This window comes from Magallana gigas, chromosome 5 (assembly GCF_963853765.1).
Source record: "Magallana gigas chromosome 5, xbMagGiga1.1, whole genome shotgun sequence".
Classification (NCBI taxonomy): Eukaryota; Metazoa; Mollusca; class Bivalvia; order Ostreida; family Ostreidae; genus Magallana; species Magallana gigas.
The window spans coordinates 6,499,907-6,522,134 of NC_088857.1; the positions used below are offsets into that span (position 1 = coordinate 6,499,907).

General features: G+C 33.3%; 2 protein-coding genes across 3 annotated transcripts in view; one reads left to right on the forward strand and one right to left on the reverse strand.

The window, feature by feature from the left end:
- LOC105347399 (NFX1-type zinc finger-containing protein 1) overlaps nucleotides 1-10,507 on the reverse strand; it is a 45,962-nt gene extending 35,455 nt beyond the window's left edge. Inside the window, exons 1-6 of one of the 2 annotated variants that reach the window (XM_066083823.1) lie at nucleotides 10,387-10,507; nucleotides 10,127-10,175; nucleotides 3,258-3,910; nucleotides 2,853-3,170; nucleotides 1,271-1,543; nucleotides 47-352 (exon numbers count right to left, since the gene is read on the reverse strand). In XM_066083823.1, the coding sequence (XP_065939895.1) occupies nucleotides 47-352; nucleotides 1,271-1,543; nucleotides 2,853-3,170; nucleotides 3,258-3,831 (1,471 nt within the window). In that variant the 5' untranslated portion in view covers nucleotides 3,832-3,910; nucleotides 10,127-10,175; nucleotides 10,387-10,507. Of the gene's footprint in view, nucleotides 1-46; nucleotides 353-1,270; nucleotides 1,544-2,852; nucleotides 3,171-3,257; nucleotides 3,978-10,126; nucleotides 10,176-10,386 lie in introns of both variants that reach the window. The other variant, XM_066083822.1, reaches the window with a different exon arrangement.
- A 3,334-nt stretch (nucleotides 10,508-13,841) lies between these two features.
- On the forward strand, nucleotides 13,842-20,159 carry LOC136275276 (vesicular glutamate transporter 2-like). Its single transcript, XM_066083829.1, has 12 exons — nucleotides 13,842-14,284; nucleotides 14,652-14,770; nucleotides 14,870-14,987; nucleotides 15,328-15,415; nucleotides 15,837-15,923; nucleotides 16,293-16,426; nucleotides 16,532-16,678; nucleotides 17,769-17,901; nucleotides 18,180-18,290; nucleotides 19,119-19,246; nucleotides 19,338-19,422; nucleotides 19,825-20,159. Exons 1-12 carry the CDS (start codon nucleotides 13,949-13,951, stop codon nucleotides 20,025-20,027), a joined length of 1,689 nt encoding a protein of 562 aa, XP_065939901.1. The 5' UTR covers nucleotides 13,842-13,948; the 3' UTR covers nucleotides 20,028-20,159.
- Nucleotides 20,160-22,228: the final 2,069 nt, after the last annotated feature.

The window sequence follows — 22,228 nt, forward strand, 5'->3', positions numbered from 1 at the left end:
AAGTTCGATAGTATGATTAATATTTACGAGGAATATTAATTCATACTTCCTGTAACGTTGAGATATATGGGGTTACTATAGTTCTGCCCGATCTTATTCCAAACCAAAAGACGATAGAAGAGCTTTTCATCAAACGACAGTTTGGGAATAACAAGAATCGCAGATCTGGGAACATCTGTACTCCCACTATATGCTGGTGCTGTGATATCGACGGGAAGGAAAATCCTTTTGTTGTTACTTTTCTGCCATTGCACTCTTTCAGGTAATGGACATGAAAATACATTGGACCTTATAGTTGCCTTGGATCCAAAGAAACCAGTTGATTCTACTGAAAGTTCAACACGTGGTATGTCTACAAAAATAAAATAAAGCAATTATTAAAAATTGATCAAATAGAGAATCTTACAAAAACTAAGCCAAAAATGTGGATCTTGTGCAAAAAATATATTTTTACCTCACATAATCTAGAGATTAACATTGAGCACCTTCGAAGTAAAGTATTGTATAGAACATAACGAGATTTATTAAAATCAGTTAAACAAGGGAAGCGTAAAAATGTACTTATATACTATATTTGTTAAATACTGAGCTTTTCAAAATAAATTGGCAAACTGAAAATATTTCAACGATTGTTTATCGTTACCGTAGAATACTAGTATGCTTGAAAGTAGAAAGTATTTAAATTTATCAATTTTTGTATATCACAAATCGTTCTTTATCAAAGAATGCCTATTTTTTTTAATACCTAGCAAAAAACAAATTAACAATGGCAGTTTTAGTTTTATTGCAAAGTATTGAAAAAAAAAATATGTCAGTTAATTTATTTATGTAGTCTAAAATCAAAGTCTCAGACAGATTAATTGCCCAATGTTTCATATTTTGAAGTAACATAAAGGTTTTTTTTAATTGTTTTAGAGCATTCCAATTATATTTTTAACCATCTTTTAAAAAATACGCATTATAAGCATCAGAGCTAAGAAAAAGTGTGAATCTTTTCTTTTTTTCCTTAAAAAAATGGGTGCTAAGAAAGAGTGTGTATCTATACTTTTGTTTTGTGTAATTTTTTTGCTTTTTAAAAAAAAGGAATATCTAATTCCTCCTTACTTTTACTTTTAAATTGTATTTAATTTGATCAAACGCTTTCATCACTTTTTTTTAATTTCAATCATTATTAGTGAGGTTCACCTAACAACCTTGTTCTGGAAATATTTTCAGTAAATTAGGTAAGAATATATAGATATAGATTAAAAAGGAATAACAATGAACATACCGAGATCCACATGTTTCGTTACTGGTCCGACAGCATTTGTTACCGTACAGGAATATTTACATCTGTCGTCGTTAGATGGTGAAAAAATTGTAAATGTTTTTGCCTCAAGATTTCCGCCTATATATTTCTCATCCTCCAAATTCAAAAGTTTATCATTTTTTCTCCATTCTATGTGTTGGACCTTTGGTGATTGTTCCAAAACTCCATAATTGTAATGAATGATGATTTTTTCTTCTTCAGTTGAAACCTCTAAATCGTTAAGAAATGGTCTCTCTAAAATAAAAACAGTCCAATAAAGCTACAGTGAGGCTGTTTATTCTTAATACATATAGATATGAAAACTGACACACGATGCAGGAAACATGATAAAGAATACAATATAAGAAAAAAATATTAAAACCTGTTCATCAGTCAAAAAAATAGAGCTAAAAAGATGAGATAGTTTATTTAACGGACAGGTTAACGTTAAATAGATTAGGAATCGTTATCAATTTTTGATAAAGTTTTTGCAAATATACATAAAAAACGGCTGAGTTATGATATTTTTCAAAAATACATGTTTGATATATGTAGTATGTGAATACGGGCTAGTAAAGTGTTTTTTCTGATTAAAATCTATCCATGCTCGCTCATTTGTATTCTGTTAAAATATATGATTAAATTAAAAACCCGCATATTGCAAAAGGCGTGATATAGGAGGTAGTACAAACAGTATAGAGAAAAACATGTTGGATTGGCTGTTTATGTGACCCATAACAGGAATGCATTTGATATTTGAATTTCTATGAAAGCTGACGCAAATCCATAAAACAAATTTTGCCATATTTTTTTGGTTCCAAATCTGAGATATATATATATATATATATATATATATATATATATATATATATATATATATATATATATATATATATATATATGACACTTAAGTTCGATGAGACTCCAAGCCCGATGTTTATGCTAAAGCCCAATGGTTCATGTTAAGTCCTCAGAATCCGATCACACGTATGCGATGTAAGTAAATAAACATTGGTATATTTGGCAAATTGTCGTTAAATATCAGATTTTAATGCGTAAAAAGAATGACCTCACTTCGGGTACATTTTTATGGTTCCTTACCTTATCTTATCTAACCTTATCTAACATCATAGAAAAGCGCTTATTCATTAAAAAAAAACCAAATACATGTAACAAATAGCTTTAATACATTTCTGCCAACCCAACATTCGAGTCCGTGCTAATACAACTGTATAAAATTAAAACGTTCTGTATTGACGAATTAAAAAAAAACATACGTGTGGTTCTAAAATTTAGTGTTTTGCTTGTTGATTTATTAGATATTTTCTACTAATTTTTATTCCCTTCTAAACTCATTTTTGCAGTACCTTTGCGTCTAATGTAATATGTTTAATGATTGAAATAGTTGAATGCGGTGAAGCATAAACTGGACTCTCTTCTTTATAGAGAACATGCATAGCGATATGAGAAATAATAGAAAATCGAGAATTGATGCTCATGTTTGGACTCGTGCCGACTTTGAGTCAAACCTTTTCCTTTATATTTTATTTCAAAAAAGCCATACCTCCGACAACAAGAAGAGAAATGGTATTACTTTCTAGCTTGTACTTTTTCCCATTTGATTCTACTGACAGAAATGCTGAATATTCGCCTTCATCTCCCTTACACGCGGATCGAATGAGAAGTTTGCTGTTTGTACTTCCGCTGTACTTCTCTTCGCTAATGTCAATACATCTTATATTTTCTCCTCTCCGTTTCTGCCATGTTATAGACAAAAAAAGAAATTCTGAGTGATCGATATTTGCTTTGAACTCTACACTATTTCCACAAATAACTTCATCTTTGCCGCTTATCGAGATATCAGGTTCATCTGGTAGACAAGCTGTATAAAACACAATGCAATATATAAGAAATATATCAGCAGCACTAATTTCATGTACACACAGCATGATGTTTTAATAGTACTGACCTCTTTTGTCTCTTTCCAGATAAGTTTTCAAAATTTCCAATTTCTCATATGTAAACTTTGAACATTTTATCTCTATTAATTCTTGTTCATAATCCACACTACATCCTGGATGTAATTTAAGTCTGTTGAAAACAGATTTTAAAGTGTTATAGAGGTCTTTAAACGTATCGTCGGGAATGGCTGCTGAACTTAAGTGTGCAAAGTGTTTGTTTCTAAACAATCTAAGGCGCTCAATATCATCACCTATCTGTGTATCATTTGGACCTGGTTCTTTTCCCCATCCTCTTGTTGGTTCCAATCCAGAACATAAATTTCTGATAAGAGTATACAACAAAGTAACATCAAACGTCTTGTAGTCCGGTAAATTAGGTGGTGGTAAGTAACAAAGCTTCAGTTGGTCCGTGTGAAGTGTATTTCTCCCAGACAACAATAAACTTCTAATTTTTTGGAAGAGATCCACAGGTTTTATTTGACTATTAAAAATGTCTACAAGGGGCAACTTGGTTAATTCCAAATTGGCTTCTGTAAAGCACTGGAAGTTATGTTTATCTTTTGATGAAGAAGACGACGCCATGTCTCTTTTGGAGTTACAACTCACATTGTCTGACACCTCACTTGAACTTTTGTCTCCTTAAATGTGTTCTTCAGTTGTGCTTTTAAAAATTTTTATTGGATTATTTTTGTGTGTTATTTAAGCCAACTTCAATCCCTCAGGAATTTCTAAAATATAATACATTAAAATTAACTCATCATCATTTAAAGATATATAGATTATGATAATTTCTATATTTAAAAACTAATTGTTTGACATGAATTGCTGTAATCATGTAAACTGCACGGAAGAAGATACACTTCACATACGTTATTTTTTAAGTATGAATAGGTGGATATTAGTTAAAAAATTCATCAATCATTATTCAACAATGATGTTTCTTCAACGATTTTTAACGTAGGTTTTACTCTAAAGATTAAGCGTATCTTACTTAAAATTGACGACATGGGCGATTTTTCAATGGTTAACAATATCTTTTACAACCCATCCTTTTTAACGCTAAAAAGCAGTTTTTTGTGTTTGCGGGGGTATGTATTTTTAAATTATTGGTTGCATGGTATAATCATGTAGATGTACAATACAAAGACCCTGTATTAAATGGGCATGATAACGATTTAAGTCAACTTCTATTTCTCTGTTTTTATTATTTACAATGCTTTAGGAATACATTTCTATTGGTCAAATGGAATTTTAGAATCAGTCGTTGTAATGTTACCTACTTCCCCCCCCCCCCCCCCCCCCCCGGCAATATTCTATCTGTACTGTGTATATTTTTTATTTTATGTTTGAACCACATTTTCTGGATAAGTTGGACAGCGTACATGTAACGGGTAGCCAAGCCCTGCTGCATTTTGTTTACCATGCATTGGGACACAAAGTAGTTTTAATTAATATAATTTAAGAATATTTTATGATTTTAATTTCTGCGAATTCTTTGTACCCGCAAAATACCACAGAAAATAGATAACCAGATAACCGGAGAACTTAACCTTTGAATGGTATTTTTCCTATTTACAAGGCGCTATAATATTATGCAAATTTTGAGTTTGTTATCGTGCCATCAGTGTATGCGTTTTAAAAATCCCTTTATTGCAATGTTTAAAGTAGCTTAATTAGGTTCATCATTTGACTTAACATTTTGTACTATTAAGATTAAACACATTAACAGAAAAATTGTAGGGAAGATTAAGTGCCCAATGACAAGTAAACATGTGTATTAGGCTGTTTATTAACATTCAGAAACTGTACGAAATTGAAGTTCAAATGGCATGTTTTAAAATGTTGATTTTCATTTTTAAATGGATCGAGTTCATTTGTTTTATACCAATATAGTCAAATGTCTAGTCACGAATTCTGTCACGTATTGAATTGCACAGCAAACCTGCTATTTCTTAGTTGTATTTTTGTATCTTAAAGAACGCTTTGTTATGTTTTCAGATTTAACCACACACACATTAATGAAGATTAAACTACAGCAGATCTTTTGTAAAGGTCATAGGCAGCATAGTTGTAGAATTATAAGAAAGATACAGAGCTCACAATTTTTTGTCATGTAAACAAAGCTCATGCCTTCGTTTTCTTTACATGTGTTCAATATACCGGTAAAAATCGTTTTCAAGCCAACCTGTCTACGTTTTTTTTATGCATAAATAAACATTTCCTAACATTAAGAACATTAATTTTAGGTGTAAAACTGGAAGAAGATGGGGGAATAAGATGGTGCAAATGCCCATTCGGTGTAGTAGTGAAATACAATTTTGAATTTATTTTCCCCAATTAAATCTATTCAAATACATTGTAATAAAACTTTGCAAAAGCAAAATGTCTAACTATAGTCAGTTTTTAATATATCTAACAAAAAATAAGAAAACAAAATATTGTCGGAAATTTTCGTGGTATCGAACCCGTAACATAAAAATCCCAGATATATAAGGTTAGCTTATGCCAGGTGCTCTAACCACTGAGCCATTTCAGACACAACCAAGTGGGATTTTTAAATATTATGTGTGATTAAGGCCACGAACTACCGGACTTGTATTATATTTTCGAAACGTTCAATTGTTGGGATACAAAATGATATTTTTAATGTAAAGTGGGTTATCTCTCCACGTTTTTGTTGATTGAAATCGGTTTGTTTTCCAGTAGAGTTTAATTAGACTATGAGAAAAATATGGAGCACAGACCCACTCTATAAAAGAAAATGCCCTGAAGTTCTAAAAAATGACAGTATTTGCAGGTTTTGATACGTACATGCCTGTTTGAGTCAACATATTCCAAGTATTGAACATACCTATAGTTTAAAAATCAATTAATCGTTAAATATATATTGTTTTCAATGATTTGAAAAAAAAACCATCAGATTTATTGATACTTTAATTTTTCAGTAGCCTGTCCGACCGCGTATGGGCATTTTACACGCCTGTGGCAACGCACTTTGAAAAAATTACGCACTTTGAAAAAAATTTCAAAGTGCGTTAAATTTTGGACAAAATCAACGCACTTTTCAAAGTGCGTTATGAATGTACATCAACATTTTTTAGTATCGACACTCTTAACGCACTTTGAAAAAATATTTTTACATCACAAATTCTGGAACTGAATTTCTAATTTGTTGTAAGTATGATGATTTGTTAATACTCATAAATCTAATATAACGTATTTAGAACGGGGATGGGGGTGGGGCGGGGGTTAACCAAAGATACAGGTCAAATACCAGTGCATCATTTAATTGATTACAAAGAGAAGGTCCCCTACGCCTCATTTTTCCTTCCAAAACATATGATATTCAGTAACTTTGGGTAAACATTTAAGATCGGAAAAAGAAATATGCTCTGTATAAGTACATGAAGTGTTATTAAAAAAAACGAGCTGGCCGAACAATAATTTCTCCATTGGTATGTTAAAGAATCTATGTGTTTCAACAGTAACCCTCTTTTCGTATTTTAATCAAATAAATCACTTCAATAAAAGAATATTAACATTAACGAACATTAAATTATTATAAACTTAAAAACAAGCATTAGGGTGTGGGTTAATTTTGTCGCATTGATCTTCTCAGAGATCATATTGTTTTTGATAAACAGAATTCAGATATCCTTTTTCACATCATATTTGCAATAAGCCAGTTGAAATATATTATACATTGATCTCCATTATTCAGATATATAAATCATATTCGTTCGGGCATAGCCCAAAATTAGTATACTAGATAAGAGGTAAATTTGCTGCACACTCAAAAAAGAAAATGCAGTTGCTAAGCAATGAAGTTTATGTGATATTGGATAATTCAAACCTTCCGAATTTTTTTGGTGTAAATTGTCGACATTGTCTTAATAGCTTAGGATAAAAGGAAAAATAATCTCATCTAGAAACTGCTTATCAAGCTAGCTGAGAATGCAAATTTTTTGAAATATATCACATTAAGCTGAACAAGGTTAAAACAATCTGTTCTTGTATATAAAACTATCATCTGTTTTCACTAAACCATGAACATTTTTTTTCAAAGTGCGTTAATATCGACGATATCAACGCACTTTGAAATTTTTTTTTTTTTAAAGTGCGTTGACTTGGTCCCAAAATTAATACACTTTGAAAATTTTTTTCAAAATGCGTAATTTTTCAAAGTGCGTTGTAACACACGCCTTATCTACCCATCGTCTTTCACTTCAACATTCAAAATATAATCAAAAGCGTTGTTTACTGAGCAAAGCATTGTAAGCTTTGTAACTCGCTCATGACTCAACGAAAAACACTCAAACTTTCTCGGGTTAAGGCAACTCTTAAGTTTAATAATCGTGGATAATATGGTCATTTTATATATTGTTTATTTTTATGAAAACATGACGATCAGAAGAATTTTTACTTAATCTATCGCTGAGAGTTGCCTTATCATATCCGCTTGGTTGCCTTTGACAACTGCCTTACATTTAAAACGTGAAAATCATAAGAATAATTTTTAACTAAAATCGTGACCATGCCCTTTTAGGAAAGATGTGTGTTTAAAAAAAACAACCACTAAAAGAAAAATAAACTTTTAGCACAATATTTCTGGTTATAAAATTTCATTAAGTAGAGAGAAATATACAACTGTTTTGGCTCTTTGAAATTGGAATCTTTTTTTAAATATTATTAAACATAGCTCTTCACTTAAAGGGGGTTTATACGCGTTATATACCTAAAAATGACCCTGCCCATATGACCCTCTTAATCGCAATAATTTTATTTTTGTTCGTTAATTGAGAAATTTTAAGGATATTTAAAGAGAACAATAAATATGTATCATATTTAACAAGGAATATGTATATTTGTAAGGCGGATATCATACTTGAAATACTAGATACTGTTGTTTGCACAAGATATGAATGGGTATGTAAACTTATACCGCTGAGTGTATATCTAATGTGATGGCTATTTTCAATGCTACTTTAAGTCAGGTTAACCCTTTATAGGCGGTAGCGGATAACAACGGAAAGTTCAACTATTAAAATATAATATTTTGTTAAATATTATCATATGTCCGTGTATCTATAGAGGTTTCTTTATCAAGAATATTAAAAAATATAAAATTCGACAGATAAGAAATCCGCTTTATGTACCTAAGTAATAACTCTTTTTTCTTAAAAATGTAATTAGATTTCAGTATCATTGTCAGTTGAATATCAGTGTACTTGAAATTTGTACAGTCCAGATCACTATCGACCATAATTTGACATGGAAACACTTTTTCCCACCAGGTTTTACCCAATGGACAAATATTATTAATTCATTATTTTATTACATATTTGTACTGTAAGCGTGAATGTAAATAGAGCTAAGGCACTGGTCAGGGCTTCGCTATTCATATTGACAAAGACGGGTTGAAATTCGTAAACAAGGTACTTTTACTTTAGAGCCCACATGTATGATAGCATTTTCTAATTTTGGAATAATAGCAAAGGAATTCTTTGCCATTTCATTTATCTTACGTGGATGTGAATGATTTAATTGTGTTCATTTACCATGTTTACGATAACTTGAATAATGAATGCGCTAGCCCCCCCCCCCCCCCCAAAAAAAAAGAAAGAAACAAAACAAAACAAATCAAAAAGACAAAACAAACAAACAAACAAAATAACTCAACCCCCCCCCCTAAAAAAAAACAACCAAAAACAACCCCTGCCTGAAACAAAGGCTCTTAATATGAAGGTGCTGCTTAAAATCTCTGAGAAATTGATGTAAACAACAAATCCCTGTTTTATCAATCGAGGAAATACGTAATTAGTTTTTAAATAGTCGTAAAAAAACCCTCTTCATTCTTTTTTCCAAAACAAAAGTAGATATATTTTTTAAATTATATATGATTTAATATTACATATTGATGGTGCTTCTAATATGAGTTATACAATATTTTTGTTTTTTTAATGTTCCGTATTGTTCGTGTTTAGGAGACACAGCAATTAAAAATAGACCTCTATGTGTGTGGCTAAACAAAGAAGTAACGTGCTTAAATTGGGATTTAAAAAAAACATTGATTTATTCAATTCATAGAGTGGGTCTTGTACCGAGCGCAGCAAGAGGCGGGCAAAGCGAGGCGAGGCTTAATGAAAACACGTATATAATAAGAAAATCAGTTAAAAATCGAAGTTAAATCAGGGGTTTTAAGGGCTGAAAATTTTTCTTCCAGCTATGGGTGCCGCCAAATTGGCCGCCATTTCGTTCGAAAAAATTAACTTATTCATTAAATGCGTGACGCTTTTCTATCTTTATTGTCCTTTAGCTCTATAAAAAACTTTGCAAGTTTTCAATGGAAAGTACTTTTAATGAAAATAATTGACTATGCAAACCAGATAAGTGCTTTAATTAATCAGGAGATAAGACTAGTTTCACGTATGTCTCATCAAATTATTAGATGGAAAATAAAAACATTAAAACCAAGGAACCGATCTTTTAGATACTGAATAAGTATAAATAGAAAATTACCATCTTATGAAATGGATAAATATTGAAAGAAGAAATACAAATTCTCGAAATCACATACTTTTCTTCGGCCATTTCCGAATACAAATCTTTCACGCGTTTTTACGCATGACACATGACGTCTTAATGTAGAATGAACACGCGACGTTCAGTTTAACTTTGGCTTATGATTTTAGTAGGCATGCAGGCGGGTCCTACTGTCTGCATTTCAAACTATAAAAACTTGCCCTCGGCCCAACAGGCACACCGTTTGCAAATTATTAATGACAATTAGTAAACAAAATCCTTTTATCATTGAGAAAAGCACCCAAGATTTTTTACTTAACAAAAAAAATTAAAAACATATATAGTTTTGACTTACCATGTTTACGACAGTTTGAACATAGATGCCCTCAAGTAGAAAACAGGCTCTAAAATGTAGATGCGGCGTAACATTAATGAGAAATCCACGAAAACAACTCACCCCTGCTATATTATTCAAGGCGATGCACAATTAGTTTTAAAACAGTAACATTACGTTTTATTAATCTTGTTTTTCTAAACCGAAAGTAGAAATTATCTAAATTCACTTATATTTATAAATATACATCAATTACGCTGTCAATATGTGTTCTACAATACCTTTTTAATTATCTCTCGTCCGTTTTTAGGTGATCCAGCAATAATAAACCGCAAGAAAACCCCCATATTTAACTAGGCTGGGGGTGGCTGCCATATTAAAGCGTTTTTATCTCTACACAAAAAAGATTTTCACTTTAATGTTCTATAACTCTTACATCGTACTGAAATTTTTTGAAAAAAATGGATATGATGGTACTGAAGCATTATTTAAAGAGTCAATTGATGGTAACCAAGGGATACAAGATGCCAAAAAATCATTTAAGCTGTTTTTCAGCACCTTTTTTACTATTCAAAGGGAGGTAATTAACTTGTAAAACTCCAAATATGTTGTTCAAATATTTTCTTTCTTTTTCTTTTTTTTTTTAATTTCACCATCAAAAATCTTTTTTAATGCTCAATCTTTATTACATATGTAATGATTATTATCCTGTTAAAATTTGGAAATAATTTTGTGGCTACTTTTTTTTCTTTACATATTTGCATTTGTGTGTCCAATATATTTTTTGGTAAAATTGTATAATTTTTCTTTATAACAAATAATGTTAAGTTTTTGTTATTGTGTTTATTTTTAGTGATGATATTGGTATCTTTTTTTGGCCTTAAATAATTTTTCATATATATTTCACATTTTTTTTTTCATAATGTGCAATTGTTTCAGATGCAATAAATGATAAAATTAACGATGATTGTGATGTGGTCTTTCACATTAAAATGTAAATTAAGAGTATATGAGACATTTCTGCAAATTTGGTGAAATTTGGAGACAATTTTTTTGGACCCCCCAGCCTCCTTAACTGCCGCCATTACGAGTTGGTTTTTAAAATATTTCCAAACATTAATATCCGGTATATTTTTAGATGGGTGTAGCTAAATCAGGAAAAGTCTTGTTGCATTTGTGAAAAGCTTTATACCCCCTAATTAATTGATTAAATAGGTATACAAAACTTTATACTTACTATATATAGTGATTATATACGAAATATTCTTATCATGGATAAGATGGATCATGGATGATAATATAATCATGGATATTTGTTAAAATCTGAGATTTTAGGGATATAAAAAATTCTTAATATTAAGGTTTTTTTTAAAATCATATTGATTTCCTTTGAACAATTTTTTAAACTATAGACGACTTTGATTTTTTTTAAATATGCATCATGATTAACTGTACAAAAAAATCGGATAATTTTAAGGGGAATTTTAGAGTTGTAGTGTTACAAGGCAAATCTACAAAGAAATAGATAAACACAACATGCACATTTTGTTTCATTTAATCATTACATAAAATATGTGTCTTCAAATTGCACTTAAAACACGTTAGATGATTTTTTTTTCTCTTTTGACAGAATAGATACCGGTATAATCTACGGTACATTTTTTTTTATAAAACAGTTACTTGTATGTGAGAGATCAACAACAGGTTATATACAATAACACATCTAAACCATATAAACATAGTTGTTATTTGTGTGAGAGAAGAGACTTTGAAATATATTTTACATCATGGGTAATGATACGGTGAAAACCAAAATAATATTTGCCTTCTTTTAAAATTGTTCAATCTTTGAATTTCCAAACGTTGTATAAATCTGAAATAAATATTTCTACTGATTTTATCAAATGACATATCTAATTTGTATAGTATGCATGCATTTCATGCAGTTCATCGATTCCTTGAAAAGAAAGAACGATTCATTGTGTACACAAATTAACTCAACCTCTGCTTGTAATTAAATTAGCTGCAAGTTTTGATTTTAAAGGTACAGCTTCAAAGTCGCTAAAATACATAGTTTGTTCGTTCATTATAAATACACTGTGCTTTGTAACTACTTCTCGATGTCCTAAGTTATAAATCTGACACTGATGTTGTTTACATTTTTTTAATGTAGGTCAAGAAAAAGGGAGGTGCGTCATGCGTGAAAAATATAACAGGGCAATATAAAAAGTCGGTTAAAAAGGTATAGGGAATTTCCGTATAAACAAAAGCGATGCATGTTTGAAAAGAAACGAATAAAAGTAACTACAGATCAATATATTTATTCTGTTATTTTTATGATTTATAATTGAACCAGCGTATCGCAATATGTTACATTACCTGCTACTCACATGCAGATCGTGACTGTTAAGGTTTTAATTGATGTACCTCAATACAAGATTAAAACAATATATTTTGTCATTCTTTTTTCAAGCTACATCGAATATTTATTGGATAAATGAACAACCATTCACATTAATATCTCAAAGTGGGCCAAACCACCATAAAGTAAATTCAGATAGACTCAATCAAATTTTACAAAATATATTTAAGAAAGTGATAATTTGTAATACATGTAGAATTAGTGATTACGCATGTTATGGTGTCGGATTTGAACAGTCTCTGTTACGATCTTCAATCTTCCACAATAATTGTCAACAGCGAGGTCGTCTAATGATCCCGGTGAAGCCCGTAATTACAGTCCCTGAAACGTTCTTCTTTTCCATTTTTTCATGCGTTCATACTGCGCTCACAGTGCTTTCACCGTGCGCCCACAGTGCACTCACCGTGTGTTCACTTGCGCTTTCAGCTCCGCTTTGTGAGCGCTCACCGTTAACAAAGCGCTCACCGTGCGCTCACAAAGCTTTCACCTTGCGTTCACCATTCGTTCAGCGAACGTAACTTATCGTTCAGTCCGTTTTCATTCATTTTAATTCGGAAATCCAAAATGAAAGGATCGGTCTTAGCAAAATGGAAAAAGAACCCTTGCGTAAACGTGGAAGGAAAGTTATGTTACACATAAAACATCATTTTAATAAGAATTTAATCCGTGGAATTTAAAGTACACATTCTTGAGCAGGTCTGTTTTTGTTGGGTTTTTTTTTCACTCTCCAAATCAGGCATTATTTTTGTCGATCCAAAAAAGGCGTACGTATGCAGTTACTGTGAAAATTTTAAGTTACACAACACAGCGATAACTTGCTACACAAATAATATCTATTGGTTCATTTTAAAAAGTCAGTCCAGTCGTTTAAAAGAATTAAATCAAAAGAGAAACAAGATAACACATTCATCGCGTTTAATTGTTAATTGTAAACGATTGCATTTAATCTGTTTCAAGGTTAGACTTTGGAGTACAGACAGGGTAAGTCAAATACATTGCTCTCTATACTTTTAACTTTTCATTTACAGTGTATGTTCAGTCAACGTCAATGATGTATGGTTTTGTAAAATCTACCCCGTGTTCTATTACAATACATATATAATATTAAAATACGTAGCCATTGTTGTCTTTATCAACGATATATTTAGGGGACCTACTCGTCGAAATGAAGTTAAACATAGTCCATTTTGGTAAATAAATTCAGCAACGACTTCCATCTATTCACCTGTTCACTTCAAAAGTGACTGAATTAGCTAAGTCGTGATGGTTTTAAGATCAATATTTGATTTAGCTTTCTAGGAGCTGTGTATTTTTATGTTCATGTATAGTTTGATGACAGTTCACGATCATGCCAACTGATAACACATGCTGGAATACAAAATCATAATGCACTGTTCGGACCATCAACCCGGAGTGCAGAGATGTTGACGTCACAGGAAACCGCGTCTCCGGACGACAGTTCGACGGCAGACGACAGTAGCCGGGACAGCCCAGAGAAGAGAGGTCAAGGACAGACGAGTGATGGTGACCCCCTAAAGGACAGTCAAGTCAAGGGTAAAGAGTCTGACATGTCGGACGCCAGTTCTAACGGCTGCTGTTCTTGTCCGTACATCCCAAGGAGGTACATTGTGGTGTTCCTGTCGACGCTTGGAATGATGGTTGTGTATTGTATGAGAACAAACGTTGGAGTGACCATGATAACCATTCTGGATGAAGAGGCCCATATGAAAGTTGGGACACCAGAAGCCAAATGGAATGTAAGACTTTGACCCACTTTGGAAAATATCTTTGCAAGTTTAGGCCACCCGACTCTAAAAATATTTGTTTGTCCCACTTCAGTTCGGTCTCTAGAAAAATTTTTATAGAAAAATTAAATCTAAAATCTAATCAAAATTGTAAAAAAAAAATCTGCAAACAACTGCAGATGAAAAAGATATAGCCCTGGTTGTTATATAATAAAACAAATATTTGAGTCTGATACGTTTCTTTAACAAGTCCGTCATAAGTGAGCTAACAATCAATTTTTAAATGTAACCATAGAGACGTTTGAACCGTTTTATGACAATTTTCACAAAAGTATTTACAAACTTTTCAGGTTGAATTAACTTGTGATTTTTGTTAAAGCTTCCGACAGTGGAATGGGACACCAAAATGGCGGAACTACTGCATAGTTTGTTCTACATCGGTTTCTTCCTGTCCCAGCTTCCGGCAGGTTATCTCACCTCTAGGTGGGCATGCAATAAGTAAGTCCCAAAGTCGTATTATACCATAAAACCGTTATCATCTAGCTGAGGCGTTAAGTACGATTTGATTAACAGCATAGTTTTCATTTGGTTTTTCAGAGCATTTGGAGCGTGTATCCTCTTCTCCGCCAGTCTGAACGTTCTCCTACCGGTCAGTATTGAACACCTGGGCTACACAACTAGCTGTGTCATCAGATTTCTCCAGGGGGCGGGGGAGGTAACGAATGAGAGAGAGAGAGAGAGAGAGAGAGAGAGAGAGAGGTGTCATAAATTTGTCACGAAATAATCACCAAAAAAGTATAAGATAACAAAAGTACACTCGTGTTAGAAGTCCTAAGTTTGTTCAAAGCCCTCAAATCGATTTTATTATTAAGTACGTGTTTAGTGTATCAAATCCTCGTGCATTTTGATGATTCATAATTGCTTTTTTTAATAAACAACCATCTGTTGCACCTGCCGTGGCTTTCACAGAGAAGCTGTAGAAAATGTTATTAAAGTGAATGTGTCAAAAATATTTAATATGTTCGAATGATGTGTTGAAATTTGACATGCTTTAGGGTTTCCTGTACCCCGCCTCTTACGGCGTGTTACGTCACTGGACAACAACCAATGAACGTGGGCGTCTTGTAGCAGCCGTTCTTACAGGTATTTTGATTAAATCAGATTTATTTTCAGCGTGTTGAGGCTTATACACCTGCTGTCCACACGTGTTGTGATTACGTCAGCGAATTTTATTTCGATAATCCTTTGTTTAAATTGGAATTTTTTTTCAACCCTTCCTTTACATGAAATTACCATCGTATTCCAAAAATAGTTATTTCTCCGATATCTTTATTGATCAAAACATGTCATATAAAATTATAAATATTTATTGATTTACATTTTAAATGCATAAATGGTTCTGTATTAAACAGTTTTATAAATTACTTAATTTTTTTGAAAAAAAAAATGAATTTAGTCAAAGTATTTTCTATAAAATTTCTTTCTCTGAAGTTTGAGAGGTATTGTTTGGTTAGTCTTTCGTTGTGTCTCTTTTTAACGTGTTCGTGAATCCTGTCGGTTTCAGGGACCTATGCAGGCGCCATTGTTGGTTTCCCTATGAGTGGGTTGATAACACACTACATCTCCTGGGAGTATGTCTACTATGTCTCCAGTAAGACTCTCTACCCACTTTACACAGCTTACATTGCTGTGTTTTAGTAACAACATTTGAATGTAAACGTAAAAGAGATATTGATACAATCAACATTTCATTTTAGAATTATTTTTTCCCCACTTTGACCATCATTTACCTAGTGTGTGTTTATACATATCATTAAATAATGAGTAGTTTGGGGTAATAGTACTGTATGACAGATGATATTATGTATCATGTTACAATATATATGTTAAACATTTATTATAGTAAATTCTCGAATAATATGATAGTATTTTCATTATTAATTTGTTTTTGAAATTATGAAATATTAACATGGTCTGTAAGTCAATTAAGTACACGTTATGCATTGAACCATTTTTCTAGGTGGACTTTGCATTATGTGGTATTTTGCATGGCTGTGTTTTGTTTTTGAGAAACCCTCTCACGACCCCTCTATCAGCCAATCAGAATACGAGTATATTTTTAAAAATCAAGGGAAACAAAACATAGAATACGAGGTAAATATTCCATTTATTTAAGTAAGTCTGATTATTTTTATTTCTTTATCTTTAATTATGATTAATATACCTATATTTGTATGACTTTCTGGTTTTTTTCCACAGAATCTCAAGGTCCCGTACCGACACATTCTGACGTCATTACCGGTGATCTCACTATGTTTGTGTCATTTCGCCAGAAATTGGGTCATCATATTACTCCTGACTAACGAGCCGTATTATCTGAGTATGTTTGGGTTCAGCGTAGCCGAGGTGCGTTCCTTGATTTTTTTTAACCTATGTAATTTTTTGTAAAGGGGGTTTGGTTAAAGCTATACACGCTATAATTTGCGTCAATTTTGAATAAAGGGGAAAATGTATGTGTTTAATTACTAATAAAAGTTACCTTTATGCTGTTAATTATAATGCTCAATTCGATCACGTAACAGATATATTAAATATTAAACAATTAAAAATATTTATTTTCCTGCCAGGAAAGTAATGCCTCCTCGTGAATATCAATCTATCACGTGATATCGACAGCTAAATTTAGTCTATCATACCAAAACTGGTGAAGGGTCATCATCTTCATAATTGTGATAGTTTCACAAAGGAAATGATATTTTCAGTAAAGCATAAATTTGTCCGATATACGAGTACAAACAAAAGAAAAAAATACAAGCCTGTGAGTAGATATGAATACTTCCTTTTAAAAAATGACGTAGACCTGTGTGTTTCCCATATGTGCTATTTATAGATCCTATAGGTGTTAATGCAGAATTAAGGGTATCGTGAATGACAAACGTATTTTACTCATTATACATGTATGTATTTCAAATAAACAACTGTTAAGCATATTAAAAATCAAGTTGGATATTTAATTAGGCAAACAATAACGACCACCTAGTTCTCCGCGGACATGCGCAAAGAGGTCGGTTTCGCTCTTCCTTCATCAATATTCATGAAAAGGTATATTTTCCTGGCAGGAAAATAAACAATTAAAAATCTATATCTTTGTAACGAGATGGAATTCACCATTGTAATTTACAGATTAAGGATAACTTTTATAAGTACACAAACACATGCGTTTTCACTGTCATTCAAAATTGACGCAAATTATAGCGTGTATAGCTTTAAGAATTACTGTCGAAATCAATTCAAAATTCAAAATTATTACTTTTTATGTCTGAATTTTAAGACTGTAAGCATAGGTACAGTGCCAGATTCATACTTTTCTATATACTCCATATTGCATTTTACTTAATATGTTTAATGTAAACAGAAAACGGATATCTGAATCTGAATAATGTTGACGTAGAAATAATTTGCAATTTTATTGATATAAAATGATTGTTTGGACCAGAATGGGATCTACTCGTCCATCCCCCACGTGATGTTAGTGCTGTGTACATTCACCAGTGGGTACATCGCGGACTATCTCCATCTGAATCCACAGTACTCCACCACGTTTATACGGAAGCTGCTGACGGGATTCGGTAGGATCACATTGTATATCTATACCGTTCAAAGAAAACGTTGTAACCATGATTTTAAAAAATTTGTATTATAAATACATTTAATAATGTCAAAAAAAGAAGAAAATACCTTTTATACAGCTATATAGTACAGAAAATGCTACTAAATGAATTTATAAATACTTCTTATATTATCTGTCAATACAAAATTTTATATTTTTAAAATCATAATTTGTACATATACATGTACGTGTCAATTTTAAAGGACATTTTTTCCCCATCTTGTGTTTGTCCCCCAGGCTTTATATCCCAGTCAGCGTGCTTCCTCCTTCTGACCTTCCTACAGACAGGGACCCCCGTACTAGTGGTACTGTCAATGGCCATGGGCTTCTTTGGACTCTCTGTCTCAGGTAAACACTATATTAACGTGTACTATAGTGTTCCCTGATCCTACAGACGGGGACCCCTGTACTAGTGGTACTGTGACTGACCATGGGATTTCTTAGTCTCTCTGTCTCAGGTAAATACTATATTAACGTGTAGTAATGTTCCCTGATCCTACAGACGGGGACCCCCGTACTAGCGGTACTGTCAGTTCCCATGGGATTTTTTCTCCGTCTCGGTTAAATACTACATGATCACTGATGTTAGTTTCTTGTATCTGAGGCCCTTCTTTTAAAAATTATTCGATACAAGCGATCGATAGACGGTATAACTCATCAAATGGAACTTAGATTAGTTCTTCAAGGCGAATTAATCATGTCTACTAGTATTTTGTAATCTCTCTCCATTATTGATTATGTTTTGGGTTCGTCAAAATCAAAATCTTAAAGCTCTTTTAAAATACCTTTCCCTAAACTACTTGTCAATCGCATAAAGAGTTATTCTTTACTCCAGTCAATTTATATACCAATTTGAACATTTAGTTACTGGAGAATGAGGTAAGGAAATATATATAATTGCGTCTTATTTAAAGAAGATAACATCCAAAATTAATTCCAGGTTTCTAATTTTTCCCAAGCTATTTTGTCATGCTTGTTATAAGTATCATACCACATTGACGAAATACTTTCTTCTTAATCTGTTTCTGTTTGGGGGTTTTTTCTGAAAAACATACAATCATGTATACAAAGGAACCTTTATAGTTTCCAAGTGGCTTCCTGTTGTATCAAAACTTTTGCAATCCTGTGCTGTATTACGTCACTGTACAATTTAATTCAGCCTTTGGTTGTTTGTAGGATGGCAGGTGAACTACTATGACCTCTCTAGTCGCTATGCCAACATCCTGGTCAGTATCTCGTCATGCTTTGCTGCTCTGGCCGGTGTGATCACCCCCATAGTCGCCGGCGAGTTCCTGTCCCCGAACGTAAGTTCGTTCTTGGCGAACTGAGAATGATGCTCACAACTCTTGTTTCGTTTGATATAACTCTCATCGCCTAATCTTGTATAAATTTCAGAATATAACGGGTTGGAATGGGACGTTCTACATTACTAGTGCCATAGTGCTGTTTTCCGCATTGGTTTTTATATTTTTCGGTTCAGGTACTGGTTTTATTTTACAAATTTTATATGATATTTTTCTATTTCTTAAGATAAGAGAATATTTATTTAAAGTCGGGTTTTAAAAGCAATAAACATTAGCTCTGAGGAGCTATTTTCCGACGACATAATACCATTACATATAATTACAACATAGAATAAACATGTACAATATTTGTATCACATTACTAAAACATAACTGCAAACACCACAGAAGGATAATTTAAGACAAATAGATGCCACAATTATTCTGACTTACTGAAATCACACCTGTTTAAGAAATTAAGCTTTCCATAATACTGCTGATTATTTTTTTTTTGTTCTGACTTGTTTTAAGGTAAGGTTATCCACCGACTTTTCTGGCAATTTGTTAAATTTTTCCTTAATGTTTTTCTATACCTACAGGGGAAGAGCAGCCATGGGCAAATCCGCCAGAAAATATTGTGCTGATACAAAAAGTTGACCCTTTTGCTAGAAAGCCATACCCAGTTGAAAATAGCCAGAAAAAAACAAATGAAACTAAAAATGATAAAATTTCCCTGGATCCCACACCCGAACAGATTAACAAAGTAGTCCACAGAATGTCAACAGCTGCAAATAAAGATTGATTATTTTGTTTAAAATGTGTACTTTGCTCTTATCATTTGCCAATTTATCATCATTGTGTTTACATCGCAATCAGCAAAAACCCGTGACGTTTGGCTCTGTTCATTTCTTTATTGTTGGTACTATGACGTTACTTTTTTATGACGTGGCGTTATTATGATAGAAAAGTTCATATTCTATTTGTGACGTCATCATTTCTTGTTCGCGACAGCTGTTGTTTTCATTATGACAAATCACTAATCATGTCTTTGTCTGAAGTCCCGACGGAGAGGGAAACCGATGAAGTTGATTTGGACAGCGATGGATACCGGGGTCCGAGAATCTCTCCAAAATTGTATGATCCTCGGATAAAAGCCAATAAACCTAAACGGAAGAGAATCTACATAGCAGATAAAGTTGAGAAAAACCAGCTATCATCAGATGATGATATCGCTGTTGGTCAGAACAGTTTGCAAACAGAAAATACCTCAAACTCCTCAGAAAAAGTCACAGATTTAAATGGAATAAAGCAGTGCGGAAGTACAAAAGAAGCGCATGCGAATATCAAATGTATTGAAGGTCAAAAGAATTTAACGGAGAAATCGGTGAAAGTAGACACAAATCAGGGGCAAACTGAAAACATCTCTCCTGTTATAGTGATTCCATCAAAAGTATACGAATCTACGGCACAGCAAGCCGATGATCCAATAAATGAGGACGAAGAGAGGGCGGTGCCTAAAGTAAGTAAACAGCGGGTCAGGAGGAAGGCGAAAGTTTCATTGACCATGAAAGTCAAAATGAAAAAAATGCCGATTCAAGAACTGGCCACCATGAAGCATGCTGAAGAGACGGTAGGCGGTGGAATATTTCGTCTCCATGTATGTAATAAGCAAGAAGGAAGGCTAATGGAAAAACTCAATAAGAAAAAGAAATGTAAGATTCACAAGATTCCTCTAAACGACGAGGATGTCCCAGAGGAATGGTTTGAAAGAAAAGTCTGGAACACCCTCTGTCACTACCCACATCTCGTCTCGCACGCTAGGGAGGAGTACTACCGCCGCATTATCAAGTGGAGGAGGGGCTACTTGGCCGACGTGGGGAGGGGGGAGTGCGTTCTGTGCGACATACAGCAGCTCGCTTCCAAGCCCCTGTACAAGGATATCGACACCGTGCAATACAGCCATGATTTCTATGATCAGTTTTCCCGCCAGTCTCGGAGTACCCCTCTCTCTTCGCGTGACAACACCGCGGACTATGCGGAAGAATTGTCATTGAAACACAGAACCCCTCCCCCCGCTCCGCCAACTTCCTCTCTTGGTTCCACCACTTCAGCTCCAATCAAGAGAGTGTATTCTAACATTGTGTCACCGTGTAAGATGAACAGGTTTTCAACTGACGGTTGGAGGTCAGCATCTCACAAGTGTAGTCCTGATTCTGAGTACACGGAGAGTCAAGCCCTCAACCTCCAGGAGCTTTATGTCCCTAGGTGTAAGGTCCTGCACGAGCAGTGTTCCCCAAGGTTACCACCGGTCCAGTGGGCGCCTCAGAGAAAATCCAGCTACATCGACCATGTCCACCGGCAAACTGCATTTAAAGCCTATGCACCAAAGAAGAAGGATATGGTCCCTAACAAACACGCCAAAAAGAGGGTGTCTCCTATCCAGAAATTCGCTGTTAAGGAAATCGGTGTGACGTACTTCCTGCCAGACAGCAACCAGAATCTCGCAAAACGTCATGTGAGCATTCCCAAATCTTACACATACGTTCCAAGCCCTCACTCCAAACGGGAGTCGATATCCATATGGATTCCTCCCACCGGCAACCACAAAGCTCGCAACATTACTTACATCTCCGTGTAAAGAATCCACGCAGTTTAGTTTCTGTGCATAATTGTTTCTATCTTTCTGTTTAGTCTTCACCTCGAGCTTTTTAAGAAATATGTACTTTTTTGCCCTGATTTATTATTTCAAATCAATATATTTATTTTTGTAACGGCAAATAATGAAAAATATAGAAGTCTATCACATGTGTTTGTTCTCTTCATATCTTAATTGCTACATATATTGCCCCTTTATGTGATTAATCACCTTAAACTAATCGTTAGGGATATCATTATAATTTGACTGATACATAACAAAATTCTGATTGAAAACAAATCTTTAAATGACCTTCACATATGAAAAAAAAATCATGTCAAATCTTAGAAATGAAAGAAAGCACGAAC